The sequence below is a fragment of the Molothrus aeneus genome, chromosome 4 (genome assembly GCF_037042795.1).
Source record: "Molothrus aeneus isolate 106 chromosome 4, BPBGC_Maene_1.0, whole genome shotgun sequence".
NCBI lineage: Eukaryota > Metazoa > Chordata > Aves > Passeriformes > Icteridae > Molothrus > Molothrus aeneus.
Genome location: NC_089649.1, coordinates 30,792,210 through 30,819,272, shown reverse-complemented (window position 1 = coordinate 30,819,272; position 27,063 = coordinate 30,792,210). Strand labels below are relative to the sequence as shown.

At 39.4% G+C, this 27,063-nt stretch overlaps 2 protein-coding genes across 2 annotated transcripts in view; one reads left to right on the top strand and one right to left on the bottom strand.

Moving 5' to 3' along the window:
* LOC136556084 (uncharacterized) overlaps positions 1-12,655 on the bottom strand; it is a 58,000-nt gene extending 45,345 nt beyond the window's left edge. Inside the window, exons 1-8 of the mRNA XM_066549138.1 lie at positions 12,490-12,655; positions 12,160-12,260; positions 11,755-11,824; positions 10,574-10,704; positions 8,820-8,908; positions 7,569-7,668; positions 6,177-6,220; positions 4,413-4,490 (exon numbers count right to left, since the gene is read on the bottom strand). Of these exons, the coding sequence (XP_066405235.1) occupies positions 4,413-4,490; positions 6,177-6,220; positions 7,569-7,668; positions 8,820-8,908; positions 10,574-10,704; positions 11,755-11,824; positions 12,160-12,260; positions 12,490-12,655 (779 nt within the window). The remainder of the gene's footprint in view (positions 1-4,412; positions 4,491-6,176; positions 6,221-7,568; positions 7,669-8,819; positions 8,909-10,573; positions 10,705-11,754; positions 11,825-12,159; positions 12,261-12,489) is intronic.
* Positions 12,656-21,463: 8,808 nt separating this feature from the next.
* On the top strand, positions 21,464-26,762 carry FGG (fibrinogen gamma chain). Its single transcript, XM_066549036.1, has 10 exons — positions 21,464-21,591; positions 21,688-21,732; positions 22,129-22,312; positions 22,417-22,510; positions 23,467-23,597; positions 24,231-24,364; positions 24,499-24,683; positions 25,340-25,617; positions 25,955-26,124; positions 26,529-26,762. The coding sequence occupies exons 1-10, from the start codon at positions 21,520-21,522 to the stop codon at positions 26,541-26,543; spliced, it is 1,308 nt and encodes a 435-aa protein (XP_066405133.1). The 5' UTR covers positions 21,464-21,519; the 3' UTR covers positions 26,544-26,762.
* The last annotated feature ends 301 nt before the right edge of the window (positions 26,763-27,063 follow it).

Sequence of the window (27,063 nt, the reverse complement as noted above, 5' to 3'; positions counted from 1 at the left end):
CTATGCATTTTAACCAGAATGCTACTAGCCAAAAAGCAGAAGCTCCTACCACTTCTAGCAGTGTTTTGACAACAGGTTCCAAACTAGTAATACATCAGGCAAGATCAGCACAAACTTACAAAGTAAAGGTATAAGCATCTCCTCATGTGTAGGTACCAAAATATTTCCTAACATGCAATTCTGCTTGAGGCAGGACTTACTGATTGCATCACCTATCCCCTCTGACTAGGGCATTTCTGTGTCTTGTACCTCCATTTCTAATGGCCAGAAAATTTCAGGCTAAACAGACCAGCTGCCTGGTGTTCTCACCTGCCTGGAATAGATGGTGCTACAGAGAAAAAAAAACATTCCACACTGCTGAATAGGACTTGCATGCTGGATTTTGTTCTAGTCCCAAATTAAGAAATCTGGATCCAGCCCTTAAGAGTCTACAGCTATTGACTTACCCTTTTGGTCATCCCAGGCCAGAGGATTATGCAGTCTCAACCAATGTACACTCTTGGCTTAGGGCAAAATGTCAGTGTTTATCATCTCCTCAAAATGATTATCTACTGATCAGCCTTAGTTTATTCTCTCCTGCATTTCAAAACAAAACAAAACAATGTACTAATCACCCACTGGCACTAAACAATAGCAAGAGACAGCAATGTCTGGGGACAAATGAAATTAAATAGAGATCTGTGAATTATCAGTGTAGTTCTAGCAGTACAGTTCATTTTCACACACGACATGAATTCCCCACTGGAAGCTGCAGACAATGTAATGTAATGTCTGCTAACAGACATTAAATAGGGAGCAGTGATGTATTATGACTTCTGCTGACCCTCTGCTGATGTGTATTACTACACAAATAACAGAAATGGAGCAAGTGCCCTTTTTGTTAACACTAACTTAAAATCAGACTTTAAGAACGCACATTACTCTTTCTATAGACTATGAACTAATGGTTTCTTGCATTTTCTCTGCTAAACATCAGAGAATTCACACAAGAGAAGAGTCAAGCACCCACCCTCCCACTGGAAAAATAAACAGCACGTATCCCCTCTACCTAGCTGTCTTCCTGAAAACTGGACAAAACCTTACAGCTTCAAGATTCCCACCTATAAGTCAAATGCACTAAGGAGATAGACACAGCACAAATCCCAATGCCTAAGGTGAACACAAAGCAAGCAAGCAAGTTCAGCTTCTATCAACTAAAGTAACTTGGAGAGTCACAAGCTGGAACACGCACTTCACTTGTTTTACATTAAAAACTTACTTTAAGGAGACAACAAAGGAAATGAAAGAATAGCTTAGGTTTTAGTAATTAACCATTAAATGCCCACACAACTATTCATGAGATTCAAAGCACCCTTCTGCAGTGGAATTGAGTTCCCAGAAGTATTTGCATCAAACATTTCAAGAAAATTAAAAACAAACAACCCCCCCACCCACATCAAAAATCCACCAACTAAAGTATGTTGGATGGATGAAGTGGATTCATTCCAGTGCCTCAATACTCACCGAGACATTATAGCAAATGCACAGAATGTAAGCTCTGACTTGCCTGGCTTCATTTAGATTAACTAAAGTACTCTTGTTTACAGAGTTAATTATTTCTGCTTATGCATAAACAATAGACAGATAAGCTTTATAAACCTGAAATGCAGCAAATTCTTTGGGTTTTGTTTACACGTTAGAAAAAAACCATACCCATCAGTCCTTGTTAGACAGAACAGCCCTGTGGATTACTGTTCTTGGAGAGAAAAAAACCCCAAGGACAGTCCAAAAAGTGACCCTGGTTGGAGGCTAATGAAGCTCAGCCTCCGCAGTGAGGTGTGAGGAGGAGAGAGGCTGCCCTCCAGTGTTCAGTTTCCACACACCACTAAGTGCAAGGGATGGGTTTTCTGCTCTTGGGCTGCAGAGATACTCTCATGGAGTGGGAAACTCCTATGTGAAAGGACATTAATGATAAGCACAGATTCAACTTGGCTTCCTCCCCCTCCTACTTACTAATTTAATTGGGCTGGTTTGGATTTAACATTAGGTACCACAGACACAATGATTTATTGAGATCTAAATTATTTTCACTTATTTCCAGGAGACTGCTAAAAATGGCATTTTTTCTAAAGGAGGGAGAAATCATTAATGGACACAGTCATGTAACTTCTGCAAACTCTGTCAGAGCTCTGGTGACCTATTTGCAATATAGTTAGTTAGTGGCTGCAGGTATGGCATGTTTTGGTCACTACTGAGACACCATGTCATTATTGTACATTATTACGAATGCATTATCTGAAAACAGATTCAGACTGTCTAAACAACAAAAAACCCAAGCCAGCAAATTTCTTAGAACTCAGGAGAGAACAGGTTACTTCGAAACTACTAAATGGAAAGCACATTTTTCTGCATCCCAAGAGTATTAATAATATCTGCCCTCCATGCTTTTGGGCCTAAATATAGACAACTACTATTCATCAGGAAGCCAAAATTTATCCAAATAATCTTCTCCCTGTCCTCCTTCTCCCCATATTCTAAGTGGATGTGTTGGATCCCAATTCCACTTCAGTTAGTGAAGTGGATCTCCACTCTACATCTGAAAACCTAAAATCAAAGCTCACACATTATTCTGGTTTTGACTGATTTTAGCAGCTTATCATACAGGCTGATGTGTCACCTTATTTTATTTCAAGAATTTAATCAATTACACGTCTAAGACTCAAAAATTGCCAATAAACTGACTAGTTTAAGGCACCATAATCAAACTTTTTAGCAGACTTAAACTGAAGGTAAATAAATAACTGTTATATTAGCACAAATACAACAACTGTTATATTAGCACAAATGTATAGTTTCAGGGTATGTACACATATCGAAGGGGACAAGGTAACAGCAGTATCAGGTGTTAAACCCCTATGTTCTTTAGCAGAGATTCAATTCAGTACCAGTCAGCTATCACAAGTCTACTATGATTTTAGACAAAGTTCTGTGATTTTTGATAGATACAAAACTATTAGCTATGCATATTCATGTACTTTAACTCTTCTGTAAAATGAGCTACTCCCACTCCAATAGCTCACAATAGCTTAATATATTCAAGGTTCCTTTCTTTTTTAAAGCCAGATGGACACTCTTCACAGAAAAATCCTTAAAAATAAAAACCTAGCAAACATTTTAATAAGAAAATTACTATTCTCTTTTTTCACTTTAATTCTTTTATAAAGTAAGGTCTTCTGGAGTCGCAGTTACAAAAGATTTTAAGAAGTTTCAGGATGCAGCACAATTAAATGACTGGGAAAGACATCAGAATAGGAATTATAAATTTCCAAACCAACTTGTTACTATAAACTCTCTCCTTTGATTTCAACAGAATACAACAGCGAAGAGTGAGTGCAGTTTGTTCAGTAGCCTTCCAGTAGGTGAGAAGATTTGCCCAATCCTGTTTGTTTCGATGCCATACATGCATTCACCTTTAATCAGCAGCGCTCAGGAACTCAGAAAAGCAGCACACATATTTTAGGATCACACTCTGAATCAGAAGCAGAGAAGACAAGGAGAAAAAATAAAATCCAGGGAACCCTATGGCCCTTCAGACAGCAGGGCACAGTCACCAAGCTGGACCAGAGTCAGCCTGAGTGCAGGAACACACTGCATTAAAGCACTCTTCTCTCCTGCACCTCCCTGCTGCTCTTCATCCTGCCTTTCTCATGATACAGCACACAACAAGATTCCTCCCTCTCATCCCAATAAATACAGAAGTAACCACAGCCAGAAGCAGCAAATGTGTTCCCCAACTACTTTTAAAAACAGGTTGGTAAAAAGCTGGCTCCCTCAGCAGGCAGAACAACACACATACATGTAACTCTAATTCAATAGCTCTGAACACAAGACACACAGAATTTTCTGGAAGGACTGACCATCCAACACATTTGTGTTCATTGGTTTATTCAGCAGCACTGAACTATGGCATATATTCATACCTACCAAAGCAAATTATGTGAAATTTTTGACTGACCAGCAAGCATCTCTCATTTAACTGAAGACTATTGTAACAGCATCCAAAACATCAATATTGTCTTTTCTGATACAATCATACATGAAAGTCAATAATAAATCTTTTCAAAAAGCAGAGGATACTGAAGGAAACAGAAAAAAAATAGTTTTAAAGAGGAAAAAAATAATCAAAGGGCTAATTTATTTTTCAAAATCTGCTGAAGTTAACAAAAGAAAGACCCTGTCTGACCAAAAAGGAAAACTTAAAAAGGGAAAACAGGACTTGTAGAAAAGTAACACTGAGGTGGCAAAATATCAGGAGGCCCATATTGTGTCCCCAAAAAGAAAACGGTAGAAGCAATTTTCACAACACAGATACAGGCAGAAAACCTCATCTTTGGTCTGCTACAAACATGCATGCCGATATCAAGTTTACCTACCAGTCTGGTACTGTGTGCCAATCAGTGAATATTCCACCTGTACACTGAGCACCACATTCAATGAGATGACCTGCAAGACTGGGAAAATGGCATTAAATAACTAAGTAAAATGCAAAAATCAATTTTTACAAATCCAGCTTTAAAATACGATGGAAATAGAGCTAAATTAAAAGCTATTTTCCTCCACAAGTAACTAACACAATTATGAATTATACATTAAGTATAACAAGGGATACTGAAAGACGAATACAGCATTTAAAGGACAAATTCTTGCAAGAATTTTCCTACAAAAAATTAATACCTAGAAGATTACCTTACACTTAAAACCAAGTTTTCTTAGTCATTTCAAATCTTGATCTAAATTCAGTATCTTAGTAGTCTGCGCTGTGTAACTAAATAGACAAAGATCCCTTTTAAATGAAGAGACAGAAAATCTCACCTCCATGTATTATATATTCACCACAATGTATTATGATTACCTATTACTATTTTCATATTTGATTGTGACAGTCTGTAGCAGACTCCACAGAGCTTGGGAAAGCTCCATGGAGGATTGAGACTTTTACAGTAGGAACTGCTGAGTCATGATGAGACAGTAAAATAAGCTCCTGTCTCCAAACCCCCGCCCCTTAGCCTTATCCTTGTAACCTCACAGGTCATTCTCCCTAACCCTTACTATTGGACAAGTTTGGATCCCCCTACACCCTATAAAAAGGGGCTGTTTTAGCCCATTCGACAGAAGGAGAGCTGTCGCTGGACCCTTCACAGTCTCCCCAATAAACCATCGCTGTGGAACACCAGGACTTCTCCTCTCTCGCATCTGCTTCAGCCTCAGCCAAGGGCACCCTAGCAAGCAAGCAAAGAGCTGAGATCCTAAGAGAGCTGATAATCACTAAAGAGCTGACAATCACCAAGCTTCCAAAAGGGTAGCCTGTGGCGACAGCCACGAGCTAACTGGGCTTTCGGGCACTCTGTCTCCCAGAAGGACTGGGCTCCCAGAACATCCTTGCATCACTCGATAATAAGGCCTAGATCAAGGCTTTATTAATAGTCCATAACTATTTAACAGAATTATGGGGAAAATCTTCATCTCTATCATCCCCAACTCAGTGGAGCCTGAATGAATTTCTCTCCACATTTTTCCTCAAGCAGAAGTTCAAGAACACTAACACTAGAGTGTGCTCAGGCTAAGTAACCACTCTTTAATGAGGACTTCAATTCAGATAAATTATGCACAACATTAAATTAGGAGGCATAATTCTACTCCTTTCTGAATCACATTCCTAACCTTAGGACTACAGCAAGGATTTGTAAGTGGGAGCACTGACACTGAGCTTCAACAAAACCATACCAGGATGCTGCCTTCTGACCAAACCTGCTTTTGTGCATCTTTCAGAACAAGCCCTGTGACCAACCCAATTATCAACAGTGGCAGCCAAACAGAAAAACCTGGGAATCAGTGGCCTGTACTATAAGATTTCATCTCTCAACACAAAATGAACAGCAAGAGAAAGTTAAGCTGTTAAATAAAATCTTTCAACCCTTCCTTTCTTATTTTAAGCTGGTTCCACAATGAAATTTCTGTAATTTCAATTCTAAGTGAGAGCAGTAAGTGAGCCTTTAAAAAACCTCAAAACCTAACAAAAACATGCAAATAAATTAATGCAACGATAATATGAAAAATTAGTATGTGCTGAAAAAGTTGGTATCTTGATATTATGATATGAAATACAGATTTACTCCATTTCTTCTAATATCATTTACCTTCCTGCAGCTAGCAAGTCATAGTCATCCCTATTCCAGCCAAACTAGAAGAAAAAACACAAATACTTTAAATGCACAGAAGTCTCATACAGTACAAAAAACTGCACACAGTAAGTTCATTGCTTTAAATAACAATGCATTGGATATATTTTAAATCTAAATAACAATAACTGGCAGGCACTGTACATGAATTTGAGTTCCTATACAGCAAATCAGCAAAAAAAACCTCTGACACATTTCAGTTTTCCTCCTATTGATACAGCCCAACAAATTTAAACTCTGAAAGTCATACCCTCTTTAAAAAACTGAAAGCGCAACATCCGTATTACTTAAAACTGCACAACTTACAGGTTTACAAGTATAATACCTATCTTGTGTCACCTGGACAAACCACTGTGTGTCTTCAACCTTTGAAAATTATCAGTTCCCAGAGTACTACCAGTCACCCTCAAAAACTGGAAGCATGCTTTCTGTTTAACTAGAAATTTTAACTAGAATCTTTTCCCTGAGCTCTACTTGCAAGCAAGTAGATAAGTGTAATTGATACAGTAATTGTTTCTTATTAAGCACTTTGCAGAAATCTTCCTAAAACCTTTCCTACATAAATTAGATAAGGTCTCTCTGGAGTAGGTAATACACACTGACAGTTGTTATTTTGAGAACGTAAACAATTAGGAATAAAGTAAGAAGTCATAACGGAATTTAGAAGTGGAAAATAATTAGGCAATGTTTGACATGCATGAAGTCAAAAGAGTATGATGTCTTAGAAATTATGTTTTTAACTAGACACATACTCTATGTTTTTAAATATGCACCAAAAGAAAGCTTCTGTATTTGACCATGTATGATCCTTCACACAAGTTCATTAAAATCTATTAAAAATACTCCAGAAAACAACCATGCTTGAATAATTTTTTTGAGTTTCAAGGAATTTCAGAAATGCTACATTGAAACTTGACTACTTTAAACAAAACTGCTTACGCATTTAACAAAAAATCCCAGTGTTTTAAACCACCTCACAAGCTACCTCCCAGTCAGAGTGAGCTCTACTATCAACACTTTGTGGCAAAGAAAAATATACTTGCACACCAAACTTAGCAGAAAGGCAAGGGAAAAAAAATCCAAAACAAATGGTAAGAGTGAAATACTGGTCAAAGAGGCTAAGACTTCCTGAACTTCACGCATGCTTTCTAGCTCAATGGTATGCCAGCTATCAATTTAGGAGAAGTGGAAGCTGACAACCTTTCACGTACCTAAGGAAAAAAAATACAGATGCTCATTATTTTTCATTTAGTATCTACATTTTCATAACGAACAAAAATTGTCTGACAATGACTGCTGAATGTTCACTCCCATATATTCATTAGCATTTGGAAATTAACTTGTACTTACAGAATGAATGAGTGGTCCCAATACGATTCCGCTGTCAACACATCTGCCCGTCACAACAATATCAGCTCCAAGGTCTAGAGCTCTGCTTATTGGTCTTGCTCTAAAAAAGACAACACAGCAGTAAGTACTTTCATCTTTTAAAGCATCATTTAAAAAGCAGTTCCCTGACACACAGAGGCTAAAAAACACTTAAAAATTGCATAAAAAATCAGTAAAATCTACTTCAGCAGCCAACCTGTGGCTAGGTATGTACATCAAGAGTATTTTAAAGAGCAGTCATCAGGGCACTATCAAATTCAGGTACCTAAATAACATAACTGGAACACTTCTCTTAATGTCCATAGAAACTTTCTTGAATAAAGCACAGAGAGGGACATTTCTATCATCAATTACAGAAAAGAGTGTTTTTCAGAGATTCATTAGCCATTTAAGTTTTAGATGAGTGTATAAAGATGAACATTCTTCAGGGACAAAGCCTGGTGACTTAGCCCTCCAATTTTAAACCTTTCAGGTCAATTACCTAAGTAATTTAAGAACTCACAGTACTGTCCAACTTCAAGAGCACTGGGCAAGAATGGGATCACCAGGATCATCAAATGGAAGAGATGCATGACACCATTGTCTCATTTCTTGGTCCTCTCCCTGTACTAGACCTGATTCACATTCATTCATCTGAAGTGGATGGTGACAATGAAAATGTGATTTCACAGAGAGGTAGCTAGAACACCTGCATTCACAGACTTATGGAAACCCCAAGCATGATAAAGGAGAGAAGGGAGATCTTTCAAAACAAGTGACCATCCTGAAAAACTGGTTTCCAAAATTTCAAGGGTACAAAGCCTGACACAGAGTTCAGCACAACATAACAGAACCTCCTACAGCACTGACCACATCCCAGTACTTGAATTCCTTGTTTGCACTTCTCTAGTGACAGCACAGTAAATTACTCCATTCTGCAACAGAATACTCAGCATATGAAAAAGCATTTTTGCAATTGTTGTAATTGAACTAACACTGTTTTGGCTTCAACTAAAATCTGATAATTCACAGATGGTGTATTGCTAAGAAATCATAATTTACAAGGTTATAACTAAAACTTACAAGTTATAATTTTTTTTTCTGGTTGCCTGAATAATTCAAAGGTGAATCTTATCTACTAAGCGGTTCTAACTGCAAAGCAAAACAAATTCCTGTATTCAATGCGTTAAAATTAGTTGTTCATAATAAATACCCCTTGCTAAAATAACTCACCCAAGATACACATTCATGCTGTGAATATTCTCTGGAAATTGTTTGCCACTCTCTAAATCAGTGATACCAGCTCCTTTTAAGTTCTCTTTCTGTTAGAAAGCAAACAGAACACACAAGCTGTGAGTATTTTGAAGTTTGTACTGTTGCCTCTCATTAGTATCAAACAACAGATCCACTTCATAGCAACTCTAAGCCAAGTATAATTATTAAAACTACTAACAATACCAATCAGTTGAATGGCTAAAAGCCTTAGATACGCTTTTAACCACAACTTTTCCAGCACGCAGAAAATTAAGGTAGTCTTTAAAGAATGTAATGTTCATTTACATATGACCAACAACAATGATCTGGTGTATTTCCTAAGCTTTAAATGGCCTTTAATTGCTGTAGGACTAAATAAATCAAACCCTGCAATCAGAAATATATCTGCCACATCTGCAATGGTGTCACAGCCAGAGAACAAGGTTAATCCTGCAGCTTCATATGGTACTTGGAATAAGCTGTGTTTCCAGAAAAGTAGGGGCAAGGGGAGGGTGTTTTGACCATGAATTAGGCATTAGCTAGGCAATCCAGTGGATTGAGGGGACAGTGAATGCATAGACACAACATCCATATAAACTGTAAATACTAATTTACAGGTGGGATCTCTAGTGTGGGGGAAAAAAACCCAAACTTCCACTATGAATTAATTTGCTATTCTAAATGATTGAAATCCTCCAAACCACAAGTAACATTTACCATGTTTCATGTATCAACAGTAGAAGTTGTCTGTAGACCATAAAAGCTGTGTCTTTTTGTTCCTGTAGGTTATGTACTGGCAACAGCACAGAAAACAATGCATTTCAGATCAGACATGCCCATAACAAGCTCAAATAACAACCACTGGTGTACCAGTAATGAAATTCTGGCCCACAGACAGTAATTTCAGCAGGGCAGAAGTTTCTTAAAAGGAAGTCCAAGCACCACACATAACTTGCAAATGAAGGATCTTACTTGATGATCTTCCACATTCAAGAGCATGCAAGAGGTAACAGATCCTATGCAGATAAATAATTTTCCAAGTTACAGGCAGAGATTTAACCACAGTGCAAACCTCTCCTCTCTTAACTACTATTGTGTACAAACTCTTTTCCCAGTAGCTTTTCAGGTATGGCCAACATTTTTTTGCAGATTTCATAGATAAAGTTAATTCTCTAAATAAAACAAAAAATCCCATGTATTTAACCTTTCATTTTTTTTTTTTTATATTTGAACTTCAATCCTCTCACTTAACATTACCTTACTGGCTGTAAACTAATTACTCCAAGTATCTATAAACAAAGTACCATCAGGAAATGCCTGTAAACCACTAAAAAAGCTAGAAGGGATAAACATTTGAATGTGTGGTAGCTACACCACATTCAGAAGAATTAACTGGCATGATTACCTAGTTTAGACAGAAGCAGTTAATAACTGCATGCAATAGCTTCTCCTGAAGAGCAGGCAGACCTTACAGCAGATCCACATTTTGCTTCAAAAAGCTAAACAGAAGATGCAGAACCTTATAAAATTCACCCCCGCTGTATACCAAACAGCAGATGTGCCAAGAATTCTATTTATGCACTAAAAGAACCCAAAAGACTATGAAGAACAATACTCCTGATAGCAGAAGACTAGTGAGTGCATAGAGACACACAAGGTTCCTATGGGACAGTAAATGCCATTTTCATGCTATACAGACTTGAGCTACTAAGGCTTAAAACAAAGTGAAATACCTCACTCATCAGATCATCTCCAGCAACAACAGCTATTTTCATATCAACATCTGCTTTCTTTGCCACCTCCTGAAGGGCAGCTGCACAAGCAAGTGGATTAATTCCACCAGCATTACTGATGACACGAACACCTAACAGAAAAAAAAAAAAAGGCAAATAAAGTTCATCAACATCAATAATCAATCACCTGTACTTTAAAAAGTGTGCTGGAGCACAAGCAAGGCATCATCTTCGCAAGGTAACAGACATTCAGTCAAGCAAAATATGAAAACCACATTAAAATAAAACCACATTTAACCTGCGAAAGGATCAGAATAAGCCAGTACAAAATTGTTCAGAGAAAAATAACTGCTATAGATACTTCTCATCTATCCTTTATGAATGGAAAGTGACCAGAAAGACACACATAATGAGGCAGACACCATCAAACACCTCTGACAGGAACAGTAGTAGACACTGTGAAGTTTTACTAATGTAAACAAACAAACAAACAAAAAAATCAGTGGAAAATCATATTGTAGAACTATGTAATCATATTGTAGAACTATGTGGGAATTTTGAAAAACTTAAATTACCTTGAAAACATCTAGCTCTCACGTTTTAAAAAAGATCTGTAAAGCAATCTACCATTCACAGATTGAAGCTATAGTAAGAAACACATGGAAATATATGTATGTATTTGCAATTGTAACAAATACCTTAAATCAACCCAATTTCACCATCAGACCTGTACCCCACATCAATTACAATAGGATTTTTCATAGAATTCTAGAATAGTTTGAATTAGAAGGACCTTAGAGATCACCTAGGTCCAAGTCCCCTGTTATGGGCAAGGTTATTCAGGGCTCCATCCATCTTGGCCTTAAACACTTCAGGGATGGGGCACTCACAACTTCTCCGGACAACCTGCTCCAGTGCCTCACCATCCTCGCAGTAAAGAACTTCTTCCTAGCATCCAATCTAAATCTACCCCAGCTTATGGCTATTCCCCCTTCTTCTATCACTACATATCCTTGTAAAAAGTCCAACTCTCTTGCAAGCCCCCTTTAGGTACTGCAAGGTGCTGCAAGATCTTCCCAGAGCCTTCTCTTCCCGAGACTGAACAGCCCCAACTCTGTCAGCCTGCTTTCCTAAGCAGGTGTACTGAATTAACACAGAAACTCGTGCAAGGAGTAGCATACCTTTCCTGTGAATATCGTTTATATAGGGAGCCATGGCAGTGGAGACAAAATCCGGAGCGTAACCTAAAACCTGAAATAATTAAGAGCTGTAACCATTTCTTACAGGTAGGTCAACCCAAGCCCTCTCCTTGGTTAACACAGAAAACAGGGAAGAAGCCCTACCTCTCAAATAATACCATCATTTGGGTAACGATGAGAAACGACACAAACACTTCCACCAGATGCAAATAAATACATGCGAATAAAAAGTATACTTAAGAAACCGTGTCCCTGTGACCAGGTATGTCTTAAACAGGTTTCGGGCGCGATTTGCGCTGAAGGAGAGCTCGGGAGGTCGCAAAGTACCGGAGCGCACCCGCCCCGGCCGAGCCCAGCACGCTGGGGCCGGACACCGGCTCTACTTACGGGAGAGCGGGCCTTGGCAGCCGTCAGCAGCGACATGGTGATCTCGGAGAGGTAATCGAAGACGAGGAAATCCAGCTTCCCTCCGTACAGCAGCTGCGGCACTGCCGGGGCAGGCAAGAAGGCACCATCAGCTCGGTACACCCCGGTGCCCGGCCCTAGCCCCGGAGCCGGCCCCGCCCGGGCGTGCGGCGGCGGCCCCGGCCCGGCCGCTTGCGCAACGGGGCTCTCTATGGCGCTAGGGCCGCCGCCCGCCGGGCTGACCCCGGTCCCCGCCGCCCCGCCGGGTCTCCCGGTCGCCCCCCAAGCAGCCGCTGCCGCCCCACCGCCCACCTGCGACCGCCGTGTCCCCCCAAAAGCCCGAGGCGCAGCCGATGCGCACCGCGGCGCCCGCCGGGGGCTCGCAGCCCGCGCTGCGCCGGCGGCTCCAGGGGGGCGGGCGGGCGGCGGCCCCCAGGAGCCGCGGACCCCGCAGCGCCAGCAGCGCAGCGCAGCTCATGGTGAGGGCAGCGGGAACAGCGGGAGCACGGGCACCGCCCCGGCTGAAGCTGCCTAACACAGGCTGGGGAGGAGCTGGGGCCTGCGGAGGCGATCGGGAAAAGGGGCGGGAGAAAGTTTATAAACCCCGGGTGCGCGGGGCAGAGTCCGGGGAGTAGTGCGCTCGCAGTGCGCGGTCCTCATAGCGCCAGTAAACTGTGGGGCAGTGATGGACAGTACTCATACAGTGGTGTACTTATGGCGCCAGTCAGCTGTAGGGCAGTGTCCGAACGGGACCTCTCCGGCTCGGGCTGTGCCCGGCCCCGTGCTGGACAGGGTCGGTGGCGGGGCTGTCGCATCCCCGAGGAGCTGCGGGCCTGGCGAGCGCAGCCGTGTCGCTCCGAAGCGTGTGGCGGAGTGTCGGGGAAAGCCTCGGCAGTGGAAACCCCCTCATGAGGCTCGGGATAACGCCAGAAGCGTGTCAGATAGTCCGGTTATGGAGTCCTTATGAAACCTTTTCCTCCTGGCCTAAATACAAAATATGTTTATTAAAGAATAAGGCTTTCTGTGTGGCTGTGCACGTCTCTGTTCTGACATAGAGCGTTTCTCGGGTGCTGGACTGAATTTCCAGTCTGTGGACGTGAGGAAAGTGTCACCAAGGCAGGAAATTCCCTCGTGTATAAGGAGGAACGAGTTCCTGGTGTCTGAGCTGGAGGCTGTCTCTGGGTGTCTGCATAGAGGGCTAATCGTGTACAGGTGCTCCAGAGCCAATCCTCCGTGTCTGGCATCAACGAGGCTGTGCCTGAACCAGAGTCTTACCTGCTACTCTGGCACAGTAACAGCTTGGCCTTCCTTAACAAGTGCACTTCTATTCCAAGTGGGTTTGAATTATATCTTGCAAATGATACAATACTAAAACTGGGAGTCTTTGCAAGAGTGATGGAAAATAAAACGTTTCGTGTAACACTGACAATGCTAAGTACGTGTTGATGATGAGAGGGGGTTTTACTGATGTAAACAATAGCCATGTTAAAAATAAATAAGTACTTCTGGAAATTGTCTATAAGACTTCCAGTTATACTATTTTCAAATTGTGATTAGAAATAATGCAGTTGAAAGAAGATAGGAAATAATCATGCTGTGATCTCAGAACTTGGTTCCTTATTTAGCGAGGTACAATGTTTTCCTATGGCAAAGAGGGCTGTAAAGCACCATTTTATGTTCTCAGTGCCTGAGTGATGAACAACTCCTGTCCTAATCTATTAAAGAGGCAGACTGAAGGAAGTCATAAAGAAAGAAAATTTGCTTCCCTATACAGATTTTTATTATTACACTATGAAAGTATTTCATTATTATGTTGAAAATTTGCAGGTTTTGAGTCCCTATAAACTAGTAAACATGTAAATAATCACAGTAGGGGAGGAAAACCACCAGGTGGTTTATGCATATTCACCTCCAGGTAATTTATATTCGACTCTAGAGAGCTTTGTCCTAAATATATATTTATTGTAGCTCCTGAAAGTCAACTTTGAAGCGAGAATCAGAAAGAGCACTGTCTGGTACAAAATACATAGCTACCCATAAAGACAGATGCTTTCTGTAAATAAACTTTAAAGTGTCTTCCACGTGTGTTTTGATGCAGAATGCATTGCAGTCACATGCCAACATATTGCAGCATGGCAGGAGACAGGGCTAATCCTCTGCAAGTCATGCAATCCTCTCAAATCCTGGGGTGAAATTCAGGTGTGGTTTGCCTTGGCTGGGACCCTATTACCAACATGCTGCAGTCCTGCCTTCTGTGCTTGAACCCATCCAGAATAAATGCCAGTCCCTGATAAAGAGAATCACTGATAACCCATGGATGTAAGTCAAAGTTCCGCCGTAATTTGTTGGGCCACGTTTTCGTGCTGCAAAGCTGAACTTGCGGGTGTGAGCAGAGCTGGCTGCTGAGGCCAAGGACCCGGAGGCCGGTAGGTGGCTGTGTCTGACCGCTGTCCGCACCCTCCTCGCCTAAAAAACAATCCCTGGCCCCAGAAACAGCCACCTGCTCCCTGCAGCCAGCATCCTCTGTGCCTTTCTGCCTCTCTGGATGAAACAGGCATTTTGTCTACGTTAAGAAATAAATGTTCACATGCATGTGTGTACCTTGGTGAAACCACCTTGGAATCTAGAAGGTGCTTTATTCTTTTATCTTCTCTCAGGTATTGTCAGAGCATGGATTTTGACAGCCACTGCTCACGGTTCAGGGGAAGAACTGGATCTTGCTTTGTCAGAAACCATTTCAAGGTCCTTATGGAACCTTAAATACAATTTTAGCAAATTTGTATATGGATGTTGACGGCTGTGTGAGACAATTAATATCCAACATATATTTAATACTAAGACACCCCCATGAGTTAATATCCCAAAAACACAAGGAAAGTATTTAGGATCGTTTCCATTATTTGCAATGGTTCAGTGAAGTGATAAAGAGATCAAAGCCTGTATTCTCTTGATTCCCCCAGTATGGAGGGGTTTGACAGCTGGCTTGCAAGCAAAGCTGAGTTAAGAGAACAAATAACAATTTATGATTTTTGAATATATATATAGTAAAGAAGAAGACAAGGCTGTTAGCATAGAAACACATTAGAAAAAATACATGAAAAAATACATGAAAATTTTTGTAAACTAAATTATGTGTGTAAGTAAATGTATATACGTGCCTTATTAAATTTCTGTAAAACTTTTGCCAATTATATTAACGCTAATTGCTTTGCACCAATAAATATAAGTTATTATAATAAATGACTTAAAATCACACTTTTGTTAAAAGTATATAAGCTAGAAAACACGCAAAATAAAAACTTTTTTCTTCTTAAACCCTAATCACGTGTGTGTATGTCATGTCCAACCTAATAATAACACCCCAGGGAAAGTGTTTCTTACTCAACTTATACTTGTCCTTAAATAAGTAGACTTCTTAATAAGCTTATTGAGATTCTAGAAAAATCATGCATTTTTCTTAGAGAGTAATTTATTCACTACCTCTATCCCCCCATTTCAGAAATTATTTTCTTAAAATATACTGAATTTTCATTACCATCATCATTTCATCCTGAGCAGTAATGATTAGCTCAGAGCCCGTTATTTTATACCTGAGGTTAGGATTGTTTGAATGAAAACACAGGCAAATTATATAGTGGTTCTTTTCCAGGTAGGCTTGGGAAGCAATGCTCTGTGATGGTCAAGTCTTTATTTTGAGATTTTTTTTGAGATGATTTAAGAGATTTTAGGAACAGTTTATTGCTCTTTGAGGACACCAGATGGCACTGTGTGGTTGTCGGTGAGGCCCCAAAGAAACCACAACGAGTAACAAGCCTGTGTGGAATTCATAGGCAGGAGGTGCTAGTAAAGAGACTGTATTTGTGACCTGTGTAGGGGATTTGGGTCAACAATAAAAGCTGTCACAACTCGCTCACGTGATAGGAACCCATTGCTTAATGTAAAATTTTTAAGAATAAGCCAGAATTCCTCTCATAATTTGTGAGAAGAAAGCAAGAGAAAGAAAAATCTTCTGGCTTTATTTTTTATGCCAGAGAAAGAAAAAGACTACAGATTAAAACAAGAAAAATAAAGAAGACTTTTTTTTTCTGCTTATGATTTACATGTAGAAAAATCTGAGATTTTCTTTCCCTCAGTGACCCTAAATACTTATATTTACATTTAATCTGCTAGTGCTATTAATGTTTCAAATATAAGCCTGTACTTCTCTTCCTGTAAACAGATTGAGGCACCAGCATGGAGCACAGGTAATGTGTAAGAGAACTGTGGAATTCATTCTTCTGCTTCCATCATCCTGAATTAATGGCATTCAAGCCTAATCCTGGAAGTCAGGGAGGACAACACAGAGTGCATTTTTTCAAAACAAATACACTTTCCATTATATTTCTAGGATTTCTCTGACAGTCAGGCTTTCTCTGATTGCTTAAAAAGTACAAGCAAAGTATTTTCCAGAGGTTTATTGTGAAATACTTTGCATTTTTGCTGTATTTTCTTTAATGTTATTTTCAATAAATTCCTGTCCGAGCTAATAATATCAGCCTATATGTTTGATTATTGAAGTAGACTCTGTTTAGTTTATTGAGGCTCTGTTCTCTCAACTAATTACAAAATACTCAGCAAATATTTGAATTTACTACTTATCTTATTCCCTCAAATTAGTGCATCTCTCTGTTTAACAAATAAGTTCACTGTTCTTGCCCTCAAGGTAAAGCATACACTGCAATCTCTCTTCTGCAGACAGTCTGAATACCACCCTTTTCTAAGTGAATCAACAGTGGAAAATGGTTTCTGTAGATCAGTAAAGGCAGAGAATTTACTATATTGCATCAAATACCCCTAAATAAGCTCAAAAATTATGTTTCACTGAGCATGGTTTAGGGCTTTGTAGGAGATTTTTAGAATTTCAAGGTATAACATCATGTACTACAGGACTCAGAAAAACCTCAGTTATGACAAAACAACAGAATGAGTTATCTTCTGAATCATCCTGACTCCATTCCTTTATATCACATTCTTTTTTTCAGACATCGGATCACTCTTAATACCTTAAGATATGAAAGAAGTTTAAATAAAATCTTTAATTTTATTTAAAATTAAATACAATTTAATCAACTTGCATCAAATTAGGCAAGCAGAACTAACTAAACAGAAACACAATAGGATTTTTCAAAAATAAGATACTAGCTCATTCAAACCATCAAATATCTGACTTATAGATATGAGGTGTCTTCAGAACTATTATGATGATTAGGTGTCTTGATTTTTGGCCCTTTAATTTTAACATATTTATTTAAATTTGTTTGTAGTGATATTTAAGTCAAAATAAAAACTATGTATTAAAGCAATAACCCTTGGTTATTCTTTGCAAAAAAACAAAGCATCTTTTATGTTATTAAAAGTGCTGATATGAACAGTCATGAATCACTGTAACTTCCATGTTTTGATTTAAGAAAACACATTAGCCTGTCAGTATTAAAGAATACACTCTAAAGTGCCTATTCCCGGTGTGGAGGCAGCAAAATACCCCATAATTTCTTTCCAAAATGAAAGGTTCTGCCTGACATGAAGTACATACATTTCTTACTGTTCTTCACTCAGTTTTCAAAGAAACAACTATTTCCAGTGAGTATTTGAGCAAAGTACCTGTACTGGTGTCACAAGTGTAAAGAAATTAAAGGCTTTCCCTTGCACAGCAACTGATTTTGTTGACTCATTTTACTTCAGGAAGGGTGAGGAAGAAATGTGCTGCACAGAGTGGACTATGCAATTGGAAAAAAATATTGTTATTTACCTTTCGCCCACATCTTGAAAATTGAAAGAGAAAGATAAGTTACAAAACTTTTTCTTCATTTTCTCTTTAGTGCACTTGGCTTTCTTACCCACCATTGGTATAGATTTGCTACGAGGCAGCTTTTTAGTTGTCTCTAGTTCTCATCCTAATTATCACACTTATTGATTGACCTAGAAAAGGGGATTTTGCCCACTAATCAGTTTAGTAATGCAAGCAGGGTGATACATGTTGGTGATAAATAGCAAAGTGTTGTAGGGATTTTTTTTTTTTTCATAATTTAGTATTTGGTATTTTTCAATATTTATTTATTTTTAAATAGGAAAAATATCTTCTGGAGCATCTAAAAAATGTAAGTTCATTTCAATTCCACTGAACACTTTCAATTAAATAGTAATAAAAGTCCACTGGAAATCTTAAAACTCATCACTAAACATTTCTAAAATGTCGTAGACTGATTTCTCAGGTTAGATGCTCAAGGCAAGTAAGTATAAGCTTAAAAAACAGATGTTTTTCCAAGGCAGCCATAAGGGTATTCTGATATTCAGGAGCTAATTTACAGACTCAAACGTGTTTGTTTTTCTGAGGAAAGGTTTTCTATGAACGATGGGCAGGTGTTGGCTAGTGTCCCAGTGGCTGACAAAAAATACTAATCAGTATTGAGTTGAAGAAAGCTCTTTCAAACAAATAATGATTTTTACTCTCTCCTCAAAAATAAATTGCTGGAAAAGAGTACACTGAGTTTGAGAACTCTTCCTGCGCTACCTGGAATTGTTCCTCATCTGTTACCAAACCAGCAATCAGACTTACTGGAAAGAAAACACTGACCAGAAAATCAACTTGGCTAAATTAGGCTGGACACATCTGAGGGTACAATTAGGTCTCTAGCACACTAGTGGTAAGTGGTTAAGTGGGTCAGCTGTTTTGCAACCAGGACTCACCAAGACAAAATGGTATGTAGGAGAGGAAAAATACCACATAGTCATTCCACTAAGATATGTATTGCTTTCAACTTAATTAAAATTAGGACTAAGATCTTTCTAAGTAATGAAAGGTGTAATAACAGAAGAAAAGAAAAAAGAAGCAAATGTATGAAATGATTAATTATTCATGACCACGTAATCAGTAAAGCAAACAAAAATTTCCTGAGGTTTAAATATTTACATCTTCTGTTGAGAAGTACCACAGTTGTAACCACAAATACAGCTGAGCAACACTTATAATTGCAGTGTGCAAATATTTGGTAATCATTGAGGCAATGTTGAAAATTGACTCCTTCATGAATGTAAATATGATAATTTTGTGTAACATAAGCATCTGACTGAAAATTCAGTTTTCCTATTCCTAACCCATTTGTAAGAATAATGGTCCTTTTGTTTTTCCCACCAATTAGACATTTACCTTGAACATTGAAACTCTATTTATACATTGTTATTATGTCATTATAGCCATTCTCATGCTTTAACTATAAAATCTTGGGGTTTTTAACTCAAGATGAACTAGGCTTTTACTGCCAGAGTTCACTTTTGTCATCTTCTCTGAAATTCTTGCCTAGGAACACAAGACAGTTTTTTTCATTTTCTGTTGCCAAATAGTCTTCTGATAGAGTTTCAAGCCTGTTTGTGCTACTTCTAACGACAAAAGTGAAAGATGTGTTCTTTATTCTGTCAGAGGATGAGGGATACCTGAATTGTGCTACGTGGTTCACCTATTGCATCACGAACAGTACGTGCCCATCTGTACTCTGCAGTGTACATCTGTGTTCAAGCTGTTACTTAACAAAGTTCATACCAGCAGCCCACTCATGTCATATCTAAGGGAGTCCTGCTGGTGCACAGCCTCTGGAATGGTATCTCTAGGACCCTGTGGACCCTTGTGTCATGAGCTGCAAAGATGAAGCAAAGCAAGCTCGGTGTATGAGCAGCAGTGACAAGGAGGTTCAGCCATGGTTTTCTCAGTCCATGTTAACAGCACCAGTGAAGCAACAATAAAAAACACAACAGCAGGTTGACTTCTACCCTATTTACTTTATTTTCACACTTTAGGAAACAGAAGTAACTCTGTAAAAGGTGGAAATGTCCTATTTGTATCAGTAAGGTCAACAAGAGCACATTCTGCACATAGATCTTGAAGGGAATTAATAGCAGATTTGGAAAGACAAACCTTTAGCATCGATCATCCTTTGGAAAAGACTTTTGGCAGCCTGGCAACTAACTCACTGGTCAGCAGTACAGTTACTGGAAAGCTGACACTCTCAGGCACAATGCTTCAGCCTCACTTGTGTCACATCAGATTGATTTTTAGCATCCTAAACACTCACATTTCCTTCTGGCAATATGTGGGTGGATGTCTGAACATGATGGGAGCCTTCTGTTTGATCCAATTTGACCAGATTAAAAGAGGATATATGGGTCAGGAACTCTCCATGTTTCAGGGCATAATCATATCTAATTTTCTAATAATCTGATTCCTATAGAATGCTTTTCCCCCCTTTTTAAAATCCCTATTAAGCCAAGTTGAAGAATTGATCCTGCTGTACAGAGACAAAGTCATTTGCCTGAAATCACAAAGCTGACCCCAGTAACAACAGATCTATCCCTGACCCCCATTCTCACCATTCTTCTCATCATCTGGTCAAATGTGTAACAGAGTCAAAAGCCTCATTCAACACTGCCTTATCACACATTATGCTGTACAGGCACAAAATCAGACTTTCTCTGCAGAAGCCATAGTTCAGACATCAGGTCTAGGGCATGAGTAGAAAGGTGTTAATGCTCCCAATACAGAGAGCATGCAAAAGGACATACTAAAGTAATTTTCTGGAACAAAGCCCATGGCAGAAGACAGGGCTTGTCAGCACTCTTGTAGCATTATTGAAGAAGGCAGATACCAACAACATTAGCTCTCCAGCAAGGAAGCATTGACCAAAGTCATAGGAATGGACTCAGTGTGTTGAAGGATAAGGAACATTCATTGCCTCTGAGAAATACCACAGACTTCTTTTCCGGATATGCCACTGCCCAATGACTTCACACCTTTCTCTGCCTCAGTTTTGTCATCTACAAAACTGGGAAAATGGTGTTGAGTCTCTTTGCAAAACATGTAGAGATCTGTGGTGGGAAAGACCTACTTAATCCCAAAATATCATTTGTTGTTAGGCAATTGATAGTTGATACAGATAATTCAGATTGCTACTGTGCCTTTTACCTGTGCTGTTAGAGTGAAACTTCTGCCAGCCCCTGTTACAAAGTGATGTGTGAGTTTGATGATGTTTGTGATGAGGTGTAGCATCTCCATGCCTTGTCTCACCTTCCTGCCTCCCCTGAGACCTGGCTGGAGCAGAGATCAGGCGACTAAGTGCAAAGCAGGTTCTGAAAATGGGAGGAGTGTATGTGCAAATTCTGGGAATCAACCTCAGATCCCTACCCCACCTCTTCCCACCACCTCCCAGTGCCCGCCCCCAGCTTCAGCCTGCTGCCTTAAACTGCTGCCACCCTGCGCTGGGTTGAACATTCTCGGCTGCTGACTGCACAAGTGCACCTGGTGGGACAGACACGATGGGGCTGAGGTGGTGCAGCTGGGCTCCCCTGGGGTCTCTCCTCGCCCTGCTCGTTTCCACCAGCATGGCGGTAAGTGAAGAGACAGCCTTTAGGAAACTGCGTGCTAGCGCAGAAAGGGGTCTCGGAGAAAATCCACTAAAACCAGCCCTCTTTTCTTCTCTTCAGTACATTGCTACCAGAGAAAACTGCTGCATACTGGATGACAGATTTGTAAGTACCTGAACAATTTTCTTTTATCTTAAGAATGTAACTAAAGCTTTTCTATGCTGATTATTAACCAGTGTTATCACTTGAACCCCATCATTGTTTTCAGTACTTATTAAATGTGCTTTGCTTAAACCTGTCATTTACTGATAGCAGTATATGCTTGGTAAAAGTGGATGAAAGCACATATCCAGCAGATGCTACAATAATGGCATGCACTGTTCTCTTGCTGCATGCATGTAGTGCCTCTGAAAATTCACATACAAAGTCTGCTGCGAATGCCTGCCCTTTTTTATCCTTTATCATTTGTGTCAACAGTGACTGAAAGTTCCTCTGCCCACACATTCTGCTCTGCTTGCTTTGCCCCTGAAGCATTGACAGCTGTCTCTCTTTACTCCTTAGGGTAGCTTCTGCCCAACAACTTGTGGCATTGCAGATTTCTTTGCTAAATACCAATCCACTGTGGATAATGACCTGCTGGAAATGGAGAGACTTTTGCAGCGTATTTCTAATGCCACAGTAACAGCAGACCATCTGATCCAACACATCCAAGGCCTCTATCCTTCAGAAAAGCAGACATTACCAAGTGAGCATATAAAAATAAGTACACAACTGAAAAATATTATTTATGTGGTTTTATTTTTTTAATTTTCCTAACTACAATTATTTTGTACCTTTTCTGTTTTACAGATTCAATTGATGATTTCACTCAAAAGTCCAGGAAAATAATTGAAGAAATTATCAGATATGAAAACACTATATTGTCTCATGAAACTACTATCCAGTAGGTATTTCCCCTTCTTTTATCAGTGACAATACAAATTGTTTTCTTTCTGTTCTTTTGTCAAGTGCCAAAAAGCCTCTCTCAGAAAGGTTTTTTGTGCTCTTGAGGACAGTTCTGCCCACACTGGCATTAGTAGCTACCTAGCAAGACACGGAAGGATCATGAGGATCTGATACTGAATTCTCTGCTCACCTGGACAAACTGTTAATTGTGCAAGAAGTAGAAGATAAGAATTGCCATGAAGCCTGGCAATATTTTTATTTATGTTTCCCCTGCTGTGCCAGCTATCCCTAAATTTTTTTCATGACCTTTGGAGGTCATGAGTTTTTGCTGTAAAGCAGAGCATGTGGAATGTTTGTGCAATCATTTACTCTGGCCAATTTTGTTGCATACATCCATGAAAATTAGCTCAGTTACCTAGTTCTAAATCATAAGTAACCATAAACTTAGTGATAGTCTTTTATAAGTTGACATTGGAAGTAGAATTGAAAACATCATTAATCTTACTAAATCTTAAGGATATGTTTTTTGACAGATCTCTGCTTCTATGACATTATGTCAAAGATTTTTTAGGCATTCTGACACGTGCAGCAGTTTATTTAGAGCACTTAAGTTTTACAAATACATCCATAATTGAAGAGGAGTTTATCCTTTACATCAGGAGAGGAAAGTAAAACTTTCCATAGAGTTATATTAATACATTAATTACTGGTTAGAGTTTTGCTGGTTGGAGTAAAGTTTTGCATATGGTTAAGTTTTGCATGAGGTTAAGCCTGTGCTTTCTCATTTTGCCTGTCCTTAACTCTGAATACCAGTGCTGGGAGAGGCACCCCGTTTTACAGGGATGCATGTAGCAGCACATTAGATCCATGAGGCATGTGTCCAGGGAAATGAATGAGAATTACACATTCCCAAACAGCAGGTACAACAACCCATTTTTGTGTCTCTCTGTCCAGACAGTTGACAGACACACATATAATGAACGGCAACAGGATCACAGAGCTGAAACAGAAGATTGCCCAGCTTGAGTCACTCTGTCAGGAGCCATGCAAGGACCGGGCTGAAATTCACGAGACAACTGGAAGAGGTGTGCAGAATATTTCCTGTATGGTTGAGGGTTAATTCAGCTACAAGTGCTGCTGCTTGGCATCACAGCAATGATTTACTTGCAATCTTATGGGTCATAGACTTCTGCAAAGATACATAAAATTGCACATTATAAAACCAGTCAGTACAAATTAGATGATCTGCAGGCAAGGATTCAAATGGAACTTAGTTCTTGCTTGGCCTTTTTGGCCAAAATACGATTATCCCAAAATGTGTGCTAAACACACGGGACATGACTAGAGTTTCCATGGACCTGGGACTAAGAGAAGATAACTCATCAGATTTCTACTAAGCCATGTGGAAAAAAATTTAATTATTCCATTAGGTCCAGAATCTTTCTTTGTTGCTGTAGTAATCAATGCAATGGCTATGTTTTACAGTGCTTAAACTCTACATGAGACTAAATTCATCTTCACCTTACACAAGTCCTGTGACCCTCAGTAGGGTTTTTTATGGCAATGACATTGAACTATGTGGACTAAGTAGCTTAATTTGCAGCAATGGTATTTAGATAAGTTGCATTTCTTGCACTAAAAAAGTTAAAATATAAAATAAATGTAAGGATAGAGTTGTAGCTAGATTGAAAATGATCTTTGGAATATCTTTACTTCAGATTGTCAAGACATTGCAAATAAGGGTGCAAGGAAAAGTGGACTGTACTTTATCAAGCCTCAGAAAGCCAAGCAGTCATTCCTAGTCTACTGTGAGATTGACTCATATGGCAATGGCTGGACAGTACTACAAAGGGTATGTCACTTATGTATTACTGCTGTAAACAAACTTTTTGCATGAGTACTGTTTTTATTTACCTACATATGATACATATCTTTTTGACTGAGGTTTTTATTTTTGTTTTTGGTATTCTTGGTTTATTTCTCCAGAGACTGGATGGGAGCGAAGACTTCAGTAAAAATTGGGTTCAGTACAAGGAAGGATTTGGACATCTGTCTCCAGATGACACCACTGAGTTCTGGCTGGGCAATGAAAAGATGCATTTAATAACTACACAGTCCACTCTGCCATATACCTTACGAATAGAGCTGGAGGACTGGAGTGGCAAAAAAAGGTATTTGCTTATTATGCTTCTGAGAATGACAGCTTACAACCTCCTGCTCCCACTGCTGCATCAGTTTGTACTGACAAAAGGTTGCTCCTAAAAATTGATGAACTCTTAGACCAGATAACATGTGCATGGAACTGCTTTGGCTCCTGAGCTTACAGCTGTGACAGCAGTCACTGGGTGTTGCAGTCACATGGGCCTGTCAGAAGGCCACATGCTGTCAGCACTCATTTATTAGGCAGAAAGAATCTGTTTCTTCTCTCCAAGTTTCTTTGTCTTACATAACTTATGGACTATGTGATTATTATAGGTCTGGTCTACACTGTTCTTTTATTTTATTTTTTATTTCTTTTTCTATTATGAACCTGGGAGATTATATGTACATTTATATACATGTGTGTGTCTGTGTGTGTGTTGATGATGTAGGTATTTCATACATCACTAAAGGCTAGTAGTCAGAAAATATGTTTGGTACTGGAGCACAAAAGTTGATTGGATGTTTGTCACTGAACTGAGGCCCACAGTCACATGAAAACAATTCATTCTGAAATGCTAGGATGCAATAAATGCCTTTTCTGCAGTTTTAGTGCTGATGCATTTTTCAATTGTGCATGTGCTGGGAGTGCAGCATGCCCATGTTCAGCCCTGCCCTCTGTTCCCAGCACTGCTGACTACGCTGTGTTCAGAGTGGGGAGTGAAGAGGACAAGTACCGACTGACCTACGCCTACTTCATCGGCGGTGACGCCGGGGATGCCTTTGATGGATTCAATTTTGGGGATGACCCAAGTGATAAATCCTACACCTACCACAATGGCATGAGGTTCAGTACGCACGACAATGACAACGATAACTATGAAGGCAACTGTGCTGAGCAGGATGGATCTGGGTGGTGGATGAATAGATGTCATGCTGGCCACCTCAATGGCAAATATTATGTAGGTAAGGTGTCTTCCGAGTGCTTATATCCAGGACACCACGTTTCAGTGATAAAGGAAAATGAGTCATGTTTGTAGAGTACACTTTGCCTTCTGGATTTTCCAAAGCTGGCATAGTCCATTCTTTGCAATAATTGTTAACATCAGTAGTAGGAATTTGTTACTGCTCTCCATTCCGAAGTGGGATAATCAGTCCTGAGAGAAACAAAATAAGGGGAGAAAGAGGGTGAACAGAGTCTGTTAGATCACCCAGGGGTGCCATGGAGTGTCAGGACCAGAAAAATGTATGGGCACTATTTTAGAAAGCTACCAACTGTTTTGCTCCAACTGGTGTTGCCTAGGTGGTGTGTACACATCAGAAGATGCTGGTCCATCTGGATTTGACAATGGCATTATCTGGGCAACCTGGCGCGACCGGTGGTACTCCATGAAGAAATCGGCAATGAAAATCATCCCATTCAACAGACTGTCAGTGGATGGACAGCAGCACAACTTAGGCAATATCAAACAGGTTCGACCACAGGGCCAAGGCGATATTTAAAATTAACACAGAACATTTCAATAATAATTGAAACATTTCAGTAATAATTTCAAATAGTGAGCATGGACAGCTGAAGTTAAGCCCACTGCATCTTAGAGAAGCTGGCTTTTTTTATCATTTTGTCACAGTAGTAGTAGTAGTCACATTAGTACTTTAATTTTAGTGCACCTTCTACATTACTGTTTCTTTTAATGGATAGATAAATGGATAGTCTCATGACCAAGAATAATCCCTTGCCTTTGTGTAATTTAAATGCTGCATTTTTAATTTCCAACTAATATGACTATGTATGGATGCTATCAACATGTCATCATAGCCTTAGGTACTTCTTTCATTAGAAGAACATTAAAATACTCTTTTTTTTTCTGTTTTAGGTTGGAGACGCATAAAGAACAATTTGAAAAAGTCTTAACAGGAAAATTTTCCAGTCTGAACAGGAAAAGCAAATCTTTTCTTAAACACTGAACTTAGCAAAACATTACACAGTTTTGACTATAAAGCAACATTGACTGTAAGATACCCAAACCTCTTCCCTGAGCAGTGCATACCTCTGTTGATGGTTGGTTTTTTTTTTCTGTACACATTCTCAATAAATTTTTGATTATAACAAAAAAGGCCTGAGTTTGTTATCCGTGATCTACAGCTGGCCAAGCAAGGCAAGGAAAACTTTTGATAGGTGGATCAAACCTACTTGATTCAGTCATTCCTGAATTTCACACCAGCAGTTCCTGCTCTTTGTTTAGAGACATGTGTTCAACCTATTTCTCCAGAAATGTGACAAGTATCCATAAGCTTTCAAGTTTTACAATAAAGTTGTTTGGTGACACAGATCAAAGTACGTAGCAAGTTGAAAGTAGCCTATTTTCCTGCTGAAGATTGTTTAACTTCACTTACCACGAAGTAATGAAT